Below are 22998 nucleotides of genomic sequence, written 5' to 3'. Positions count from 1 at the left end.
GAGGTGTTAGCATCTCCACCCAGTGCAGGCTTTGTTACTGGCCTCAGAGTGACAAAGGCACTCTCCCCATGGGGCCAGCAACATGTCTCGGTTTGTGGCAGGCTGCTAAAACTAGTCAGCCTACACAGATAGTCGGTTAAGTTTCAGGGGGCACCTCTAAGGTGCCCTCTGTGGTGTATTTTACAATAAAATGCACACTGGCATCAGTGTGCATTTATTGTGCTGAGAAGTTTGATACCAAACTTCCCAGTTTTCAGTGTAGCCATTATGGTGCTGTGGAGTTCGTGTTTGACAAACTCCCAGACCATATACTCTTATGGCTACCCTGCACTTACAATGTCTAAGGTTTTGTTTAGACACTGTAGGGGTACCATGCTCATGCACTGGTACCCTCACCTATGGTATAGTGCACCCTGCCTTAGGGCTGTAAGGCCTGCTAGAGGGGTGTCTTACCTATACTGCATAGGCAGTGAGAGGCTGGCATGGCACCCTGAGGGGAGTGCCATGTCGACTTACTCGTTTTGTCCTCACTAGCACACACAAGCTGGCAAGCAGTGTGTCTGTGCTGAGTGAGAGGTCTCCAGGGTGGCATAAGACATGCTGCAGCCCTTAGAGACCTTCCTTGGCATCAGGGCCCTTGGTACTAGAAGTACCAGTTACAAGGGACTTATCTGGATGCCAGGGTCTGCCAATTGTGGATACAAAAGTACAGGTTAGGGAAAGAACACTGGTGCTGGGGCCTGGTTAGCAGGCCTCAGCACACTTTCAATTGTAAACATAGCATCAGCAAAGGCAAAAAGTCAGGGGGCAACCATGCCAAGGAGGCATTTCCTTACACAACCCCCCCCCCAAACGAAAGAGGATGAGACTAACCTTTCCCAAGAGAGTCTTCATTTTCTAAGTGGAAGAACCTGGAAAGGCCATCTGCATTGGCATGGGCAGTCCCAGGTCTGTGTTCCACTATAAAGTCCATTCCCTGTAGGGAGATGGACCACCTCAACAGTTTAGGATTTTCACCTTTCATTTGCATCAGCCATTTGAGAGGTCTGTGGTCAGTTTGAACTAGGAAGTGAGTCCCAAAGAGGTATGGTCTCAGCTTCTTCAGGGACCAAACCACAGCAAAGGCCTCCCTCTCAATGGCACTCCAACGCTGCTCCCTGGGGAGTAACCTCCTGCTAATGAAAGCAACAGGCTGGTCAAGGCCATCATCATTTGTTTGGGACAAAACTGCCCCTATCCCATGTTCAGAGGCATCAGTCTGCACAATGAACTGCTTAGAATAATCTGGAGCTTTGAGAACTGGTGCTGAGCACATTGCCTGTTTCAGGGTGTCAAAGGCCTGTTGGCATTCCACAGTCCAGTTTACTTTCTTGGGCATTTTCTTGGAGGTGAGTTCAGTGAGGGCTGTCACAATGGATCCATATCCCTTCACAAACCTCCTGTAATACCCAGTCAAGCCAAGGAATGCCCTGACTTGAGTCTGGGTTTTTGGAGCTACCCAGTCCAGAATAGTCTGGATCTTGGGTTGGAGTGGCTGAACTTGGCCTCCACCTACCAGGTGGCCCAAGTAAACCACAGTTCCCTGCCCTATCTGGCATTTGGATGCCTTGATAGAGAGGCCTGCAGATTGCAGAGCCTTCAAAACCTTCTTCAGGTGGACCAGGTGATCCTGCCAGGTGGAGCTAAAGACAGCAATATCATCAAGATAAGCTGTGCTAAAGGACTCCAAGCCAGCAAGGACTTGATTCACCAACCTTTGGAAGGTGGCAGGGGCATTCTTTAAACCAAAGGGCATAACAGTAAACTGATAATGCCCATCAGGTGTGGAGAATGCTGTCTTTTCTTTTGCTCCAGGTGCCATTTTTATTTGCCAGTACCCTGCTGTCAAGTCAAAGGTACTTAGAAATTTGGCAGCACCTAATTTATCAATGAGCTCATCAGCTCTTGGAATTGGATGGGCATCTGTCTTGGTGACAGAGTTGAGCCCTCTGTAGTCCACACAAAACCTCATCTCCTTCTTTCCATCTTTGGTGTGAGGTTTGGGGACTAAGACCACTGGGCTAGCCCAGGGGCTGTCAGAGCGCTCAATTACTCCCAATTCCAGCATCTTGTGGACTTCCACCTTGATGCTTTCCTTAACATGGTCAGACTGTCTAAAGATTTTGTTCTTGACAGGCATGCTGTCCCCTGTGTCCACATCATGGGTACACAGGTGTGTCTGACCAGGGGTTAAGGAGAAGAGTTCAGGAAACTGTTGTAGGACTCTCCTACAATCAGCTTGCTGTTGGCCAGAGAGGGTGTCTGAGTAGATCACTCCATCTACTGTACCATCTTTTGGGTCTGATGACAGAAGATCAGGGAGAGGTTCACTCTCTGCCTCCTGATCCTCATCTGTTACCATCAACAGATTGACATCAGCCCTGTCGTGGAAGAGCTTAAGGCGGTTTACATGGATCACCCTCTTGGGGCTCCTGCTTGTGCCCAGGTCCACCAAGTAGGTGACCTGACTCTTCCTCTCTAGTACTGGGTAAGGGCCACTCCATTTGTCCTGGAGTGCCCTGGGAGCCACAGGCTCCAGAACCCAGACTTTCTGCCCTGGTTGGAACTCAACCAGTGCAGCCTTTTGGTCATACCAAAACTTCTGGAGCTGTTGGCTGGCCTCAAGGTTTTTGGTTGCCTTTTCCATGTACTCTGCCATTCTAGAGCGAAGGCCAAGTACATAGTCCACTATGTCCTGTTTAGGCTCATGGAGAGGTCTCTCCCAGCCTTCTTTAACAAGGGCAAGTGGTCCCCTTACAGGATGACCAAACAGAAGTTCAAAGGGTGAGAATCCTACTCCCTTCTGTGGCACCTCTCTGTAAGCGAAAAGCAGGCATGGCAAGAGGACATCCCATCTCCTTTTGAGTTTTTCTGGGAGCCCCATGATCATGCCCTTTAATGTCTTGTTGAATCTCTCAACTAAGCCATTAGTTTGTGGATGGTATGGGGTAGTGAATTTATAAGTCACCCCACACTCATTCCACATGTGCTTTAGGTATGCTGACATGAAGTTGGTACCTCTGTCAGACACCACCTCCTTAGGGAAACCCACTCTGGTAAAGATACCAATGAGGGCCTTGGCTACTGCAGGGGCAGTAGTCGACCTAAGGGGAATAGCTTCAGGATACCTGGTAGCATGATCCACTACTACCAGGATATACATATTTCCTGAGGCTGTGGGAGGTTCCAGTGGACCAACTATGTCCACACCCACTCTTTCAAAGGGAACCCCCACCACTGGAAGTGGAATGAGGGGGGCCTTTGGATGCCCACCTGTCTTACCACTGGCTTGACAGGTGGGGCAGGAGAGGCAAAACTCCTTAACCATGTTGGACATATTGGGCCAGTAGAAGTGGTTGACTAACCTCTCCCACGTCTTGGTTTGTCCCAAATGTCCAGCAAGGGGAATGTCATGGGCCAATGTTAGGATGAACTCTCTGAACAGCTGAGGCACTACCACTCTCCTAGTGGCACCAGGTTTGGGGTCTCTGGCCTCAGTGTACAGGAGTCCATCTTCCCAATAGACCCTATGCGTTCCATTTTTCTTGCCTTTGGACTCTTCAGCAGCTTGCTGCCTAAGGCCTTCAAGAGAGGGACAGGTTTCTTGTCCCTTACACAGCTCCTCCCTGGAGGGTCCCCCTGGGCCTAAGAGCTCAACCTGGTAAGGTTCAAGCTCCAAAGGCTCAGTTCCCTCAGAGGGCAGAACTTCTTCCTGAGAAGAGAGGTTCCCTTTCTTTTGCTGTGTTGCAGTTGGTTTCCCAACTGACTTTCCTGTTCTCTTGGTAGGCTGGGCCATTTTTCCAGACTCCAGCTCTACTTTTTCACCCTGTGCCTTGCATTGTGCTCTTGTTTTCACACACACCAGTTCAGGGATACCCAGCATTGCTGCATGGGTTTTTAGTTCTACCTCAGCCCATGCTGAGGACTCCAGGTCATTTCCAAGCAGACAGTCCACTGGGATATTTGAGGAGACCACCACCTGTTTCAGGCCATTGACCCCTCCCCATTCTAAAGTAACCATTGCCATGGGATGTACTTTTCTCTGATTGTCAGCGTTGGTGACTGTGTAAGTTTTTCCAGTTAGGTATTGGCCAGGGGAAACCAGTTTCTCTGTCACCATGGTGACACTGGCACCTGTATCCCTCAGGCCCTCTATTCTAGTCCCATTAATTAAGAGTTGCTGTCTGTATTTTTGCATGTTAGGCGGCCAGACAGCTAGTGTGGCTAAATCCACCCCACCCTCAGAAACTAGAGTAGCTTCAGTGTGGACCCTGATTTGCTCTGGGCACCCTGTTGATCCCACTTGGAGACTAGCCATACCAGTGTTACCTGGATGGGAGTTTGGAGTGGAACCTTTCTTGGGACAGGCCTTGTCTCCAGTTTGGTGTCCATGCTGTTTACAGCTATGACACCAGGCCTTTTTGGGATCAAAGTTTTTACCCTGGTACCCATTGTTTTGTGAAGAGGCTCTGGGCCCACCCTCCTGTGCAGGTTTTTGGGGGCCTGTAGAAGACTCTTTACTATTTTTAGTTTTGGTTGTCTCATCACCCTTCCCCTGGGGAGTCTTTGTGACCCCTTTCTTTTGGTCACCCCCTGTTGAAGTCTTGGACACCCTTGTCTTGACCCAATGGTCCGCCTTCTTTCCCAATTCTTGGGGAGAAATTGGTCCTAGGTCTACCAGATGCTGATGCAGTTTATCATTGAAACAATTACTTAACAGGTGTTCTTTCACAAATAAATTGTACAGCCCATCATAATTATTTACACCACTGCCTTGAATCCAACCATCTAGTGTTTTCACTGAGTAGTCAACAAAGTCAACCCAGGTCTGGCTCGAGGATTTTTGAGCCCCCCTGAACCTAATCCTGTACTCCTCAGTGGAGAATCCAAAGCCCTCAATCAGGGTACCCTTCATGAGGTCATAAGATTCTGCATCTTGTCCAGAGAGTGTGAGGAGTCTATCCCTACACTTTCCTGTGAACATTTCCCAAAGGAGAGCACCCCAGTGAGATCTGTTCACTTTTCTGGTTACACAAGCCCTCTCAAAAGCTGTGAACCATTTGGTGATGTCATCACCATCTTCATATTTAGTTACAATCCCTTTAGGGATTTTCAACATGTCAGGAGAATCTCTGACCCTATTTATGTTGCTGCCACCATTGATGGGTCCTAGGCCCATCTCTTGTCTTTCCCTCTCTATGGCTAGGATCTGTCTTTCCAAAGCCAATCTTTTGGCCATCCTGGCTAACTGGATGTCCTCTTCACTGGGGTTATCCTCAGTGATTTCAGAGGTGTTGGTCTCTCCTGTGAGGGAACCAGCATCTCTGACTATTATTTTTGGAGTCAGGGTTTGAGGGACCCTGTTCTCCCTAGATAGGACTGGTAGGGGGGAATTTTCCTCCAAGTCACTATCCTCTTCCTCTGAGTTGCCACCCTCAGAGGGGTTGGCCTTTTCAAACTCTGCCAAAAGCTCCTGGAGCTGTATTTTGGTAGGTTTGGGGCCCATTGTTATTTTCTTTATTTTACAGAGTGACCTTAGCTCCCTCATCTTAAGATGGAGGTAAGGTGTGGTGTCGAGTTCCACCACAGTCACATCTGTGCTAGACATTTTGCTTCTAAAAGTTGGAATACTTTTTAAGAATCTACAACTGGTTCTAGAATCTAATTCAAATTTTTACAAACTTTTAAACTCTAAAAGAAATGCTAAACAGGATCTATCACAAGGCCCTAGCAGGTCTTTTAAGAATTTAGAAAACTTTTCAAATTGCAAAAATGAATTTCTAATGACAATTTTGGAATTTGTCGTGTGATCAGGTATTGGCTGAGTAGTCCAGCAAATGCAAAGTCTTGTACTCCACCGCTGATCCACCAATGTAGGAAGTTGGCTCTGTATGTGCTATTTCAAAGTAAGGAATAGCATGCACAGAGTCCAAGGGTTCCCCTTAGAGGTAAAATAGTGGTAAAAATAGATAATACTAATGCTCTATTTTGTGGTAGTGTGGTCGAGCAGTAGGCTTATCCAAGGAGTAGTGTTAAGCATTTGTTGTACATACACAAGACAATAAATGAGGTACACACACTCAGAGACAAATCCAGCCAATAGGTTTTTATATAGAAAAATATCTTTTCTTAGTTTATTTTAAGAACCACAGGTTCAAATTCTACATGTAATATCTCATTCGAAAGGTATTGCAGGTAAGTACTTTAGGAACTTCAAATCATAAAAATTGCATGTATACTTTACAAGTTATTGACAAATAGCTGTTTTAAAAGTGGACACTTAGTGCAATTATCACGGTTCCTGGGGGAGGTAAGTTTTTGTTAGTTTTACCAGGTAAGTAGGACACTTACAGGGTTCAGTTCTTGGTCCAAGGTAGCCCACCGTTGGGGGTTCAGAGCAACCCCAAAGTCACCACACCAGCAGCTCAGGGCCGGTCAGGTGCAGAGTTCAAAGTGGTGCCCAAAACACATAGGCTAGAATGGAGAGAAGGGGTTGCCCCGGTTCCGGTCTGCTTGCAGGTAAGTACCCGCGTCTTCGGAGGGCAGACCAGGGGGGTTTTGTAGGGCACCGGGGGGGACACAAGTCCACACAGAAATTTCACCCTCAGCAGCGCGGGGGCGGCCGGGTGCAGTGTAGAAACAAGCGTCGGGTTTTCAATGTTAGTCTATGAGAGATCTCGGAATCTCTTTAGCGCTGCAGGCAGGCAAGGGGGGGGTTCCTCGGGGAAACCTCCACTTGGTCAAGGGAGAGGGACTCCTGGGGGTCACTCCTCCAGTGAAAGTCCGGTCCTTCAGGTCCTGGGGGCTGCGGGTGCAGGGTCTCTCCCAGGTGTCGGGACTTTAGGTTCAAAGAGTCGCGGTCAGGGGAAGCCTCGGGATTCCCTCTGCAGGCGGCGCTGTGGGGACTCAGGGGGGACAGGTTTTTGTACTCACAGTCTTAGAGTAGTCCTGGGGTCCCTCCTGAGGTGTTGGATCGCCACCAGCCGAGTCGGGGTCGCCGGGTGCAGTGTTGCAAGTCTCACGCTTCTTGCGGGGAGCTTGCAGGGTTCTTTGGAGCTGCTGGAAACAAAGTTGCAGCTTTTCTTGGAGCAGGTCCGCTGTCCTCGGGAGTTTCTTGTCTTTTCGAAGCAGGGGCAGTCCTCAGAGGATGTCGAGGTCGCTGGTCCCTTTGGAAGGCGTCGCTGGAGCAGGATCTTTGGAAGGCAGGAGACAGGCCGATGAGTTTCTGGAGCCAAGGCAGTTGTCGTCTTCTGGTCTTCCGCTGCAGGGGTTTTCAGCTAGGCAGTCCTTCTTCTTGTAGTTGCAGGAATCTAATTTTCTAGGGTTCAGGGGAGCCCTTAAATACTAAATTTAAGGGCGTGTTTAGGTCTGGGGGGTTAGTAGCCAATGGCTACTAGCCCTGAGGGTGGGTACACCCTCTTTGTGCCTCCTCCCAAGGGGAGGGGGTCACAATCCTAACCCTATTGGGGGAATCCTCCATCTGCAAGATGGAGGATTTCTAAAAGTCAGAGTCACCTCAGCTCAGGACACCTTAGGGGCTGTCCTGACTGGTCAGTGACTCCTCCTTGTTTTTCTCATTATTTTCTCCGGCCTTGCCGCCAAAAGTGGGGCCTGGTCGGAGGGGGCGGGCAACTCCACTAGCTGGAGTGTCCTGCTGGGTTGGCACAAAGGAGGTGAGCCTTTGAGGCTCACCGCCAGGTGTGACAATTCCTGCCTGGGAGAGGTGTTAGCATCTCCACCCAGTGCAGGCTTTGTTACTGGCCTCAGAGTGACAAAGGCACTCTCCCCATGGGGCCAGCAACATGTCTCGGTTTGTGGCAGGCTGCTAAAACTAGTCAGCCTACACAGATAGTCGGTTAAGTTTCAGGGGGGCACCTCTAAGGTGCCCTCTGTGGTGTATTTTACAATAAAATGCACACTGGCATCAGTGTGCATTTATTGTGCTGAGAAGTTTGATACCAAACTTCCCAGTTTTCAGTGTAGCCATTATGGTGCTGTGGAGTTCGTGTTTGACAAACTCCCAGACCATATACTCTTATGGCTACCCTGCACTTACAATGTCTAAGGTTTTGTTTAGACACTGTAGGGGTACCATGCTCATGCACTGGTACCCTCACCTATGGTATAGTGCACCCTGCCTTAGGGCTGTAAGGCCTGCTAGAGGGGTGTCTTACCTATACTGCATAGGCAGTGAGAGGCTGGCATGGCACCCTGAGGGGAGTGCCATGTCGACTTACTCGTTTTGTCCTCACTAGCACACACAAGCTGGCAAGCAGTGTGTCTGTGCTGAGTGAGAGGTCTCCAGGGTGGCATAAGACATGCTGCAGCCCTTAGAGACCTTCCTTGGCATCAGGGCCCTTGGTACTAGAAGTACCAGTTACAAGGGACTTATCTGGATGCCAGGGTCTGCCAATTGTGGATACAAAAGTACAGGTTAGGGAAAGAACACTGGTGCTGGGGCCTGGTTAGCAGGCCTCAGCACACTTTCAATTGTAAACATAGCATCAGCAAAGGCAAAAAGTCAGGGGGCAACCATGCCAAGGAGGCATTTCCTTACATCCTCCATCTTGCAGATGGAGGATTCCCCCAATAGGGTTAGGATTGTGACCCCCTCCCCTTGGGAGGAGGCACAAAGAGGGTGTACCCACCCTCAGGGCTAGTAGCCATTGGCTACTAACCCCCCAGACCTAAACACGCCCTTAAATTTAGTATTTAAGGGCTCCCCTGAACCCTAGAAAATTAGATTCCTGCAACTACAAGAAGAAGGACTGCCTAGCTGAAAACCCCTGCAGCGGAAGACCAGAAGACGACAACTGCCTTGGCTCCAGAAACTCACCGGCCTGTCTCCTGCCTTCCAAAGATCCTGCTCCAGCGACGCCTTCCAAAGGGACCAGCGACCTCGACATCCTCTGAGGACTGCCCCTGCTTCGAAAAGACAAGAAACTCCCGAGGACAGCGGACCTGCTCCAAGAAAAGCTGCAACTTTGTTTCCAGCAGCTCCAAAGAACCCTGCAAGCTCCCCGCAAGAAGCGTGAGACTTGCAACACTGCACCCGGCGACCCCGACTCGGCTGGTGGCGATCCAACACCTCAGGAGGGATCCCAGGACTACTCTAAGACTGTGAGTACAAAAACCTGTCCCCCCTGAGCCCCCACAGCGCCGCCTGCAGAGGGAATCCCGAGGCTTCCCCTGACCGCGACTCTTTGAACCTAAAGTCCCGACACCTGGGAGAGACCCTGCACCCGCAGCCCCCAGGACCTGAAGGACCGGACTTTCACTGGAGGAGTGACCCCCAGGAGTCCCTCTCCCTTGACCAAGTGGAGGTTTCCCCGAGGAACCCCCCCCTTGCCTGCCTGCAGCGCTAAAGAGATTCCGAGATCTCTCATAGACTAACATTGAAAACCCGACGCTTGTTTCTACACTGCACCCGGCCGCCCCCGCGCTGCTGAGGGTGAAATTTCTGTGTGGACTTGTGTCCCCCCCGGTGCCCTACAAAACCCCCCTGGTCTGCCCTCCGAAGACGCGGGTACTTACCTGCAAGCAGACCGGAACCGGGGCACCCCCTTCTCTCCATTCTAGCCTATGTGTTTTGGGCACCACTTTGAACTCTGCACCTGACCGGCCCTGAGCTGCTGGTGTGGTGACTTTGGGGTTGCTCTGAACCCCCAACGGTGGGCTACCTTGGACCAAGAACTGAACCCTGTAAGTGTCCTACTTACCTGGTAAAACTAACAAAAACGTACCTCCCCCAGGAACCGTGATAATTGCACTAAGTGTCCACTTTTAAAACAGCTATTTGTCAATAACTTGTAAAGTATACATGCAATTTTTATGATTTGAAGTTCCTAAAGTACTTACCTGCAATACCTTTCGAATGAGATATTACATGTAGAATTTGAACCTGTGGTTCTTAAAATAAACTAAGAAAAGATATTTTTCTATATAAAAACCTATTGGCTGGATTTGTCTCTGAGTGTGTGTACCTCATTTATTGTCTTGTGTATGTACAACAAATGCTTAACACTACTCCTTGGATAAGCCTACTGCTCGACCACACTACCACAAAATAGAGCATTAGTATTATCTATTTTTACCACTATTTTACCTCTAAGGGGAACCCTTGGACTCTGTGCATGCTATTCCTTACTTTGAAATAGCACATACAGAGCCAACTTCCTACATTGGTGGATCAGCGGTGGGGTACAAGACTTTGCATTTGCTGGACTACTCAGCCAATACCTGATCACACGACAAATTCCAAAATTGTCATTAGAAATTCATTTTTGCAATTTGAAAAGTTTTCTAAATTCTTAAAAGACCTGCTAGGGCCTTGTGATAGATCCTGTTTAGCATTTCTTTTAGAGTTTAAAAGTTTGTAAAAGTTTGAATTAGATTCTAGAACCAGTTGTAGATTCTTAAAAAGTATTCCAACTTTTAGAAGCAAAATGTCTAGCACAGATGTGACTGTGGTGGAACTCGACACCACACCTTACCTCCATCTTAAGATGAGGGAGCTAAGGTCACTCTGTAAAATAAAGAAAATAACAATGGGCCCCAAACCTACCAAAATACAGCTCCAGGAGCTTTTGGCAGAGTTTGAAAAGGCCAACCCCTCTGAGGGTGGCAACTCAGAGGAAGAGGATAGTGACTTGGAGGAAAATTCCCCCCTACCAGTCCTATCTAGGGAGAACAGGGTCCCTCAAACCCTGACTCCAAAAATAATAGTCAGAGATGCTGGTTCCCTCACAGGAGAGACCAACACCTCTGAAATCACTGAGGATAACCCCAGTGAAGAGGACATCCAGTTAGCCAGGATGGCCAAAAGATTGGCTTTGGAAAGACAGATCCTAGCCATAGAGAGGGAAAGACAAGAGATGGGCCTAGGACCCATCAATGGTGGCAGCAACATAAATAGGGTCAGAGATTCTCCTGACATGTTGAAAATCCCTAAAGGGATTGTAACTAAATATGAAGATGGTGATGACATCACCAAATGGTTCACAGCTTTTGAGAGGGCTTGTGTAACCAGAAAAGTGAACAGATCTCACTGGGGTGCTCTCCTTTGGGAAATGTTCACAGGAAAGTGTAGGGATAGACTCCTCACACTCTCTGGACAAGATGCAGAATCTTATGACCTCATGAAGGGTACCCTGATTGAGGGCTTTGGATTCTCCACTGAGGAGTACAGGATTAGGTTCAGGGGGGCTCAAAAATCCTCGAGCCAGACCTGGGTTGACTTTGTTGACTACTCAGTGAAAACACTAGATGGTTGGATTCAAGGCAGTGGTGTAAATAATTATGATGGGCTGTACAATTTATTTGTGAAAGAACACCTGTTAAGTAATTGTTTCAATGATAAACTGCATCAGCATCTGGTAGACCTAGGACCAATTTCTCCCCAAGAATTGGGAAAGAAGGCGGACCATTGGGTCAAGACAAGGGTGTCCAAGACTTCAACAGGGGGTGACCAAAAGAAAGGGGTCACAAAGACTCCCCAGGGGAAGGGTGATGAGACAACCAAAACTAAAAATAGTAAAGAGTCTTCTACAGGCCCCCAAAAACCTGCACAGGAGGGTGGGCCCAGAGCCTCTTCACAAAACAATGGGTACCAGGGTAAAAACTTTGATCCCAAAAAGGCCTGGTGTCATAGCTGTAAACAGCATGGACACCAAACTGGAGACAAGGCCTGTCCCAAGAAAGGTTCCACTCCAAACTCCCATCCAGGTAACACTGGTATGGCTAGTCTCCAAGTGGGATCAACAGTGTGCCCAGAGCAAATCAGGGTCCACACTGAAGCTACTCTAGTTTCTGAGGGTGGGGTGGATTTAGCCACACTAGCTGTCTGGCCGCCTAACATGCAAAAATACAGACAGCAACTCTTAATTAATGGGACTAGAATAGAGGGCCTGAGGGATACAGGTGCCAGTGTCACCATGGTGACAGAGAAACTGGTTTCCCCTGGCCAATACCTAACTGGAAAAACTTACACAGTCACCAACGCTGACAATCAGAGAAAAGTACATCCCATGGCAATGGTTACTTTAGAATGGGGAGGGGTCAATGGCCTGAAACAGGTGGTGGTCTCCTCAAATATCCCAGTGGACTGTCTGCTTGGAAATGACCTGGAGTCCTCAGCATGGGCTGAGGTAGAACTAAAAACCCATGCAGCAATGCTGGGTATCCCTGAACTGGTGTGTGTGAAAACAAGAGCACAGTGCAAGGCACAGGGTGAAAAAGTAGAGCTGGAGTCTGGAAAAATGGCCCAGCCTACCAAGAGAACAGGAAAGTCAGTTGGGAAACCAACTGCAACACAGCAAAAGAAAGGGAACCTCTCTTCTCAGGAAGAAGTTCTGCCCTCTGAGGGAACTGAGCCTTTGGAGCTTGAACCTTACCAGGTTGAGCTCTTAGGCCCAGGGGGACCCTCCAGGGAGGAGCTGTGTAAGGGACAAGAAACCTGTCCCTCTCTTGAAGGCCTTAGGCAGCAAGCTGCTGAAGAGTCCAAAGGCAAGAAAAATGGAACGCATAGGGTCTATTGGGAAGATGGACTCCTGTACACTGAGGCCAGAGACCCCAAACCTGGTGCCACTAGGAGAGTGGTAGTGCCTCAGCTGTTCAGAGAGTTCATCCTAACATTGGCCCATGACATTCCCCTTGCTGGACATTTGGGACAAACCAAGACGTGGGAGAGGTTAGTCAACCACTTCTACTGGCCCAATATGTCCAACATGGTTAAGGAGTTTTGCCTCTCCTGCCCCACCTGTCAAGCCAGTGGTAAGACAGGTGGGCATCCAAAGGCCCCCCTCATTCCACTTCCAGTGGTGGGGGTTCCCTTTGAAAGAGTGGGTGTGGACATAGTTGGTCCACTGGAACCTCCCACAGCCTCAGGAAATATGTATATCCTGGTAGTAGTGGATCATGCTACCAGGTATCCTGAAGCTATTCCCCTTAGGTCGACTACTGCCCCTGCAGTAGCCAAGGCCCTCATTGGTATCTTTACCAGAGTGGGTTTCCCTAAGGAGGTGGTGTCTGACAGAGGTACCAACTTCATGTCAGCATACCTAAAGCACATGTGGAATGAGTGTGGGGTGACTTATAAATTCACTACCCCATACCATCCACAAACTAATGGCTTAGTTGAGAGATTCAACAAGACATTAAAGGGCATGATCATGGGGCTCCCAGAAAAACTCAAAAGGAGATGGGATGTCCTCTTGCCATGCCTGCTTTTCGCTTACAGAGAGGTGCCACAGAAGGGAGTAGGATTCTCACCCTTTGAACTTCTGTTTGGTCATCCTGTAAGGGGACCACTTGCCCTTGTTAAAGAAGGCTGGGAGAGACCTCTCCATGAGCCTAAACAGGACATAGTGGACTATGTACTTGGCCTTCGCTCTAGAATGGCAGAGTACATGGAAAAGGCAACCAAAAACCTTGAGGCCAGCCAACAGCTCCAGAAGTTTTGGTATGACCAAAAGGCTGCACTGGTTGAGTTCCAACCAGGGCAGAAAGTCTGGGTTCTGGAGCCTGTGGCTCCCAGGGCACTCCAGGACAAATGGAGTGGCCCTTACCCAGTACTAGAGAGGAAGAGTCAGGTCACCTACTTGGTGGACCTGGGCACAAGCAGGAGCCCCAAGAGGGTGATCCATGTAAACCGCCTTAAGCTCTTCCACGACAGGGCTGATGTCAATCTGTTGATGGTAACAGATGAGGATCAGGAGGCAGAGAGTGAACCTCTCCCTGATCTTCTGTCATCAGACCCAAAAGATGGTACAGTAGATGGAGTGATCTACTCAGACACCCTCTCTGGCCAACAGCAAGCTGATTGTAGGAGAGTCCTACAACAGTTTCCTGAACTCTTCTCCTTAACCCCTGGTCAGACACACCTGTGTACCCATGATGTGGACACAGGGGACAGCATGCCTGTCAAGAACAAAATCTTTAGACAGTCTGACCATGTTAAGGAAAGCATCAAGGTGGAAGTCCACAAGATGCTGGAATTGGGAGTAATTGAGCGCTCTGACAGCCCCTGGGCTAGCCCAGTGGTCTTAGTCCCCAAACCTCACACCAAAGATGGAAAGAAGGAGATGAGGTTTTGTGTGGACTACAGAGGGCTCAACTCTGTCACCAAGACAGATGCCCATCCAATTCCAAGAGCTGATGAGCTCATTGATAAATTAGGTGCTGCCAAATTTCTAAGTACCTTTGACTTGACAGCAGGGTACTGGCAAATAAAAATGGCACCTGGAGCAAAAGAAAAGACAGCATTCTCCACACCTGATGGGCATTATCAGTTTACTGTTATGCCCTTTGGTTTAAAGAATGCCCCTGCCACCTTCCAAAGGTTGGTGAATCAAGTCCTTGCTGGCTTGGAGTCCTTTAGCACAGCTTATCTTGATGATATTGCTGTCTTTAGCTCCACCTGGCAGGATCACCTGGTCCACCTGAAGAAGGTTTTGAAGGCTCTGCAATCTGCAGGCCTCTCTATCAAGGCATCCAAATGCCAGATAGGGCAGGGAACTGTGGTTTACTTGGGCCACCTGGTAGGTGGAGGCCAAGTTCAGCCACTCCAACCCAAGATCCAGACTATTCTGGACTGGGTAGCTCCAAAAACCCAGACTCAAGTCAGGGCATTCCTTGGCTTGACTGGGTATTACAGGAGGTTTGTGAAGGGATATGGATCCATTGTGACAGCCCTCACTGAACTCACCTCCAAGAAAATGCCCAAGAAAGTAAACTGGACTGTGGAATGCCAACAGGCCTTTGACACCCTGAAACAGGCAATGTGCTCAGCACCAGTTCTCAAAGCTCCAGATTATTCTAAGCAGTTCATTGTGCAGACTGATGCCTCTGAACATGGGATAGGGGCAGTTTTGTCCCAAACAAATGATGATGGCCTTGACCAGCCTGTTGCTTTCATTAGCAGGAGGTTACTCCCCAGGGAGCAGCGTTGGAGTGCCATTGAGAGGGAGGCCTTTGCTGTGGTTTGGTCCCTGAAGAAGCTGAGACCATACCTCTTTGGGACTCACTTCCTAGTTCAAACTGACCACAGACCTCTCAAATGGCTGATGCAAATGAAAGGTGAAAATCCTAAACTGTTGAGGTGGTCCATCTCCCTACAGGGAATGGACTTTATAGTGGAACACAGACCTGGGACTGCCCATGCCAATGCAGATGGCCTTTCCAGGTTCTTCCACTTAGAAAATGAAGACTCTCTTGGGAAAGGTTAGTCTCATCCTCTTTCGTTTGGGGGGGGGGTTGTGTAAGGAAATGCCTCCTTGGCATGGTTGCCCCCTGACTTTTTGCCTTTGCTGATGCTATGTTTACAATTGAAAGTGTGCTGAGGCCTGCTAACCAGGCCCCAGCACCAGTGTTCTTTCCCTAACCTGTACTTTTGTATCCACAATTGGCAGACCCTGGCATCCAGATAAGTCCCTTGTAACTGGTACTTCTAGTACCAAGGGCCCTGATGCCAAGGAAGGTCTCTAAGGGCTGCAGCATGTCTTATGCCACCCTGGAGACCTCTCACTCAGCACAGACACACTGCTTGCCAGCTTGTGTGTGCTAGTGAGGACAAAACGAGTAAGTCGACATGGCACTCCCCTCAGGGTGCCATGCCAGCCTCTCACTGCCTATGCAGTATAGGTAAGACACCCCTCTAGCAGGCCTTACAGCCCTAAGGCAGGGTGCACTATACCATAGGTGAGGGTACCAGTGCATGAGCATGGTACCCCTACAGTGTCTAAACAAAACCTTAGACATTGTAAGTGCAGGGTAGCCATAAGAGTATATGGTCTGGGAGTTTGTCAAACACGAACTCCACAGCACCATAATGGCTACACTGAAAACTGGGAAGTTTGGTATCAAACTTCTCAGCACAATAAATGCACACTGATGCCAGTGTGCATTTTATTGTAAAATACACCACAGAGGGCACCTTAGAGGTGCCCCCTGAAACTTAACCGACTATCTGTGTAGGCTGACTAGTTTTAGCAGCCTGCCACAAACCGAGACATGTTGCTGGCCCCATGGGGAGAGTGCCTTTGTCACTCTGAGGCCAGTAACAAAGCCTGCACTGGGTGGAGATGCTAACACCTCTCCCAGGCAGGAATTGTCACACCTGGCGGTGAGCCTCAAAGGCTCACCTCCTTTGTGCCAACCCAGCAGGACACTCCAGCTAGTGGAGTTGCCCGCCCCCTCCGACCAGGCCCCACTTTTGGCGGCAAGGCCGGAGAAAATAATGAGAAAAACAAGGAGGAGTCACTGGCCAGTCAGGACAGCCCCTAAGGTGTCCTGAGCTGAGGTGACTCTGACTTTTAGAAATCCTCCATCTTGCAGATGGAGGATTCCCCCAATAGGGTTAGGATTGTGACCCCCTCCCCTTGGGAGGAGGCACAAAGAGGGTGTACCCACCCTCAGGGCTAGTAGCCATTGGCTACTAACCCCCCAGACCTAAACACGCCCTTAAATTTAGTATTTAAGGGCTCCCCTGAACCCTAGAAAATTAGATTCCTGCAACTACAAGAAGAAGGACTGCCTAGCTGAAAACCCCTGCAGCGGAAGACCAGAAGACGACAACTGCCTTGGCTCCAGAAACTCACCGGCCTGTCTCCTGCCTTCCAAAGATCCTGCTCCAGCGACGCCTTCCAAAGGGACCAGCGACCTCGACATCCTCTGAGGACTGCCCCTGCTTCGAAAAGACAAGAAACTCCCGAGGACAGCGGACCTGCTCCAAGAAAAGCTGCAACTTTGTTTCCAGCAGCTCCAAAGAACCCTGCAAGCTCCCCGCAAGAAGCGTGAGACTTGCAACACTGCACCCGGCGACCCCGACTCGGCTGGTGGCGATCCAACACCTCAGGAGGGATCCCAGGACTACTCTAAGACTGTGAGTACAAAAACCTGTCCCCCCTGAGCCCCCACAGCGCCGCCTGCAGAGGGAATCCCGAGGCTTCCCCTGACCGCGACTCTTTGAACCTAAAGTCCCGACACCTGGGAGAGACCCTGCACCCGCAGCCCCCAGGACCTGAAGGACCGGACTTTCACTGGAGGAGTGACCCCCAGGAGTCCCTCTCCCTTGACCAAGTGGAGGTTTCCCCGAGGAACCCCCCCCTTGCCTGCCTGCAGCGCTAAAGAGATTCCGAGATCTCTCATAGACTAACATTGAAAACCCGACGCTTGTTTCTACACTGCACCCGGCCGCCCCCGCGCTGCTGAGGGTGAAATTTCTGTGTGGACTTGTGTCCCCCCCGGTGCCCTACAAAACCCCCCTGGTCTGCCCTCCGAAGACGCGGGTACTTACCTGCAAGCAGACCGGAACCGGGGCACCCCCTTCTCTCCATTCTAGCCTATGTGTTTTGGGCACCACTTTGAACTCTGCACCTGACCGGCCCTGAGCTGCTGGTGTGGTGACTTTGGGGTTGCTCTGAACCCCCAACGGTGGGCTACCTTGGACCAAGAACTGAACCCTGTAAGTGTCCTACTTACCTGGTAAAACTAACAAAAACTTACCTCCCCCAGGAACCGTGATAATTGCACTAAGTGTCCACTTTTAAAACAGCTATTTGTCAATAACTTGTAAAGTATACATGCAATTTTTATGATTTGAAGTTCCTAAAGTACTTACCTGCAATACCTTTCGAATGAGATATTACATGTAGAATTTGAACCTGTGGTTCTTAAAATAAACTAAGAAAATATATTTTTCTATATAAAAACCTATTGGCTGGATTTGTCTCTGAGTGTGTGTACCTCATTTATTGTCTTGTGTATGTACAACAAATGCTTAACACTACTCCTTGGATAAGCCTACTGCTCGACCACACTACCACAAAATAGAGCATTAGTATTATCTATTTTTACCACTATTTTACCTCTAAGGGGAACCCTTGGACTCTGTGCATGCTATTCCTTACTTTGAAATAGCACATACAGAGCCAACTTCCTACAGTAAGCTCATGTAATTTCTTAGAAAGCGCCCATTATGTCTTTTGCAGTCTGAGAGCTTACGCTGTCTGGCAGGCATGAACTAAAAAGTGCACTGTGTACTGTAATAACGCCTTTTACTCAATAAAATATTTTAATTATTCACATGTATGTACATTCTGGGAGCTATTTGAAATTAGGTTAACTTTGTAGAACTAGGTTACAGAGTTATGATAAAACCATAGTTTAATGCAGATGTAGGATCCCCAACATAAAACATAAATAGCCTTGTTAAGGGCTCTGTGTTGCCAAGTTGGGGAATTGTGGAAACAAGAGCATGGAAGAAACTTGCATTGTATGTAATATACTCTGTGCTCTTTCTGTAAAACTAATTTCTAACAAATTTGCTTGTTCTCCGTTTATTTAGATATTAACAAGTTTTTGTGGATGGTGCGAATTGGGGGAAGCACAGATACTGGCAAGCACATAAAGGAGCATGATTACTATACTCCAACAGGAGAGTTTCGTGTAGACCGAGAGGGCTCTCCAGTATTGCTCAACTGCCTTATGTACAAGATGTGCTATTATCGGTTTGGACAGGTGTACACAGAAGCCAGTAAGTACTCTCATATTTACTGTAAATCTGTTGAACCATTGTGATTACACTTTCTATTCATGCTTGCTCATGGGTTGGATATTTGTAGAATTATTCCGACAAAGGAACAATGGCAGATCATTCTAGTATCTCAGCACACTGACTTAACAAACATATAACCAAATTGAACTGCATTATTTGTACAATTCTCTGTACCATTGTGGCACAGTGTAAAGCCAGAACATGCATCTATACATCAGGCCACCCTGTCCACTCACCCATAAAGGAAAATTCTTTTTTTTTAAATTATGTATATTGACGTTTTACTATTCATGTATATAAATAGCAAATATTTATCAAGCATTTAACGTGAATTCAAGGCCGTGCTTATACTGTATTCATATAGAGCAAAATTAGAGCCTTCCATTAAGGAAAGTAAAAGAATATATGATTAAAAAGGTATTTCTAGTTGTAATTAGGGCGGCCTGAAAGAGATGCTGTCCTGAATATTTCTTTAGCTCATGGCATGTGCATGTCAAATGAAATGACAGCGTGTACGGCATATAATTCCAGTATTTTTAATTCTTCAAAACATCTTTAGTTCTCTTGTTTTTGAAGGAAAATTCAAACAGTCTATTTTCCTCCACTATAAATGATTCGAAACCATAAACCAAGAGAAGGTAATGTCTTAAATATTTGTTCACTATCTCAGGATCTGCACATTTTGATGCAATCAAGTCAGAGCCTCACGTAGGGTACTCCATAATAGAATGTAGTCAGTGTTGAAAGAAAGTTATTACAACAGTTTAGTTCATTCAGCCAAGTCTCTTATTCAGTATACTATGGATTTATTCAGGAATCAGCAAATCGTTTGTGAACTCATACTTAAGTTGGAGAACTATGATTACAAGTGAATAACTTATTCTGAAACTTGGTATGTTCTTGTAAACTTGAGAACCACACAGATTCAAGTGTAGTTCCCTAATCAATGTTTAAGCTGTTGAGGAGAAATGCTGGGCATAAATCAAACCTGAATATGTTACAGATGTGCAAGGTTTTCTATGTCCATATGTAAATGTATGGAGCATCTTGTCACAGACATGACTGTTGTATTGATATCTACTACTTGGAAATTATATGTTCGATGGCATCTGTCGCTGTAGATACACATGTTCTGCATAGCTCGCCATCTGGTGTTGGGTCGGAGTGTTACAAGTTGTTTTTCTTCTAAGAAGTCTTTCGAGTCACGGACCGAGTGACTCCTCCTTCTGTCTCCATTGCGCATGGGCGTCGACTCCATCTTCGATTGTTTTCTTTCCGCCATCGGGTTCGGACGTGTTCCTGTCGCTCCGAGTTTCGGAACGGAAAGTTAGTAAATATCGGAAGATTTTCGTCGGTATTGTTGCGTTCGGGATCGGCGTAGTTAGATTCAACACCGCATCGAAGATCGACGCGCTCCGGTGCCCTTCGGGGTAGTTTTCGATCCCCCGTCGGGGCCTGGTCGGCCCGACCGCGTGTTGAACAACGCCGATGGTACGGACCCCGTTCCGTTTTTGTCCCAAATGCCACAACAAATACCCGTATACAGACCAACATTTGGTCTGTAACCTGTGCCTGTCACCTGAGCACAGTGAGGAGACTTGCGAGGCCTGTCGCGCGTTCCGGTCCCGAAAGACACTCCATGACCGTCGAGCCAGGAGACTTCAGATGGCGTCCACGCCGACAGCGCACCGAGAGTTCGAGGAACAAGAGGAAGAAGAAACCTTTTCGATCCACGAATCGGACTCCGAGGAATTCGACGATCAAAGAACCGTGAGTAAGACGTCGAAAACAACACATAAGAAAAGTGACAAGGCCCAGGGGACGCCACTGCCACCAGGCCATGGCTCCACCCATAAATTCGGTGACCGACCATCGGCACCGAAAAAGGCCCAAACAGTGCCGAGATCGTCCGACTCCGGTCGAGACACCGGCACGCAGCCTTCCCGGGATCGAGAAAGTGCTGGAGAAAAGCAACGACACCGAGAGGAGGAGCAATCACTGTCCTCTCAGATGCGAAAGCATAGGTTTGAGGAAGAGCTGCAATCCACCGAAGTGGACCATACGCAAAAACGTATTTTCATACAGCAGGGAACAGGAAAAATAAGCACCCTTCCCCCTAAATGGTGAAAAAGGTGACTCCGCCACCCTCTCCTCCACCTGTAATTAACGTCTCACCAGCACAAACTCCGTCATATTCCCCGGCTCACACCACCATGAGCCAAGGTGACCAGGATCAAGACGCTTGGGACTTATATGACGCCCCAGTGTCGGACAACAGTCCGGAGGCATATCAAACAAAGCCCTCACCAACAGAAGACAGCACAGCATATTCTCAAGTGGTGGCTAGAGCAGCACAATTCCACAACGTAAACCTCCACTCAGAACAAGTCGAGGATGACTTTTTATTCAACACCCTCTCCTCCACCCACAGCTCCTACCAAAGCCTGCCTATGCTGCCAGGTATGCTTCGGCACGCAAAGGAAATCTTCAAGGAGCCGGTCAAAAGTAGGGCAATAACGCCAAGGGTGGAAAAGAAATATAAGGCACCTCCTACAGACCCTGTTTTCATCACCACACAGCTGCCACCGTATTCCGTCGTAGTAGGAGTAGCTCGGAAGAGAGCCAACTCCCACACATCTGGGGATGCACCACCCCCAGATAAAGAGAGCCGCAAGTTCGATGCAGCTGGGAAAAGAGTCGCAGTACAAGCTGCAAACCAGTGGCGCATCGCTAACTCTCAAGCACTACTTGCGCGCTATGACAGAGCCCATTGGGATGAGATGCAACACCTCATCGAGCATCTACCCAAGGAACTACAAAAGAGGACAAAGCAGGTGGTTGAGGAAGGACAGAACATATCAAATAACCAGATACGATCCTCTATGGACGCAGCAGACACAGCTGCAAGAACAATTAATACATCTGTGACCATTAGAAGGCACGCATGGCTAAGAACGTCTGGGTTCAAACCAGAGATACAGCAGGCAGTGCTCAATATGCCATTCAACGAAAAACAACTGTTCGGACCAGAAGTGGACACGGCAATCGAAAAAACAACAAAAAAAGACACTGACACTGCTAAAGCCATGGGCGCACTCTACTCCCCGCAGAGCAGAGGAACCTACAGCACCTTCCGCAAGACACCCTTTAGAGGGGGGTTTTGGGGTCAGGCCACACAAGCCAGCACCTCGCAGGCAACACCGTCCAGCTACCAGGGACAGTACAGGGGAGGCTTTCGGGGCCAATACAGAGGAGGGCAATTCCCTAGGAATAGAGGAAAATTTCAAAGCCCCAAAACCCCTACAACCAAGCAGTGACTCAGATGTCACTCACCCCCTCCACACAACACCAGTGGGGGGAAGAATAGGTCATTATTACAAAGCATGGGAGGAAATAACTACAGACACTTGGGTCTTAGCAATTATCCAACATGGTTATTGCATAGAATTCCTACAATTCCCTCCAAACATACCACCAAAAGCACAGAATTTATCAAAACAACATTCCGAACTTCTGGAAATAGAAGTTCAAGCACTATTGCAAAAGAATGCAATTGAATTAGTACCAAACACACAAACAAACACAGGAGTCTATTCACTGTACTTCTTAATACCAAAAAAGGACAAAACACTGAGACCAATCCTAGACCTCAGAATACTAAACACCTACATCAAATCAGACCACTTTCACATGGTCACGCTACAAGAAGTGTTACCATTGCTAAAACTACAGGACTACATGACAACCTTAGACCTCAAAGACGCGTATTTCCATATACCAATACATCAATCGCACAGAAAATACCTATGGTTCGTATTCAAAGGAATACATTACCAATTCAAAGTATTGCCTTTTGGTTTAACAACCGCACCAAGAGTCTTTACAAAATGTCTAGCAGTAGTGGCTGCACACATCAGAAGGCAGCAAATACATGTATTCCCGTATCTAGACGACTGGCTAATCAAAACCAATTCACTAACAAAGTGCTTACACCACACAAATCAAATCATACAAACCCTCTACAAACTAGGTTTCACCGTCAACTTTGCAAAATCCAACATTTTGCCGTGCAAAGTACAACAATACCTGGGAGCCATAATAGACACAACAAAAGGAGTAGCCACTCCAAGTCCACAAAGAATTCAAAATTTCAACAAGATCATACAACGCATGTATCCAACACAAACAATACAAGCAAAAATGATATTACAACTCCTAGGCATGATGTCTTCATGCATAGCCATTGTCCCGAACGCAAGACTGCACATGAGGCCCTTACAACAGTGCCTAGCATCACAATGGTCACAAGCACAGGGTCACCTTCTAGATCTGGTGTTGATAGACCGCCAAACTTACCTCTCGCTTCTATGGTGGAACAGTATAAATTTAAACAAAGGGAGGCCTTT

General features: G+C 48.1%; 1 protein-coding gene across 1 annotated transcript in view; it reads left to right on the top strand.

Annotated features, from left to right (window-relative positions):
* Window positions 1-22998, top strand: part of STT3A (STT3 oligosaccharyltransferase complex catalytic subunit A) — a 262701-nt gene that overhangs the window by 170551 nt on the left and 69152 nt on the right. Inside the window, exon 16 of the mRNA XM_069224404.1 lies at window positions 18383-18571. Within this exon, the coding sequence (XP_069080505.1) occupies window positions 18383-18571 (189 nt within the window). The remainder of the gene's footprint in view (window positions 1-18382; window positions 18572-22998) is intronic.

The sequence above is a fragment of the Pleurodeles waltl genome, chromosome 3_1, assembly GCF_031143425.1.
Source record: "Pleurodeles waltl isolate 20211129_DDA chromosome 3_1, aPleWal1.hap1.20221129, whole genome shotgun sequence".
Lineage (NCBI taxonomy): Eukaryota > Metazoa > Chordata > Amphibia > Caudata > Salamandridae > Pleurodeles > Pleurodeles waltl.
This window is presented reverse-complemented; position numbering and strand designations above follow the sequence as displayed.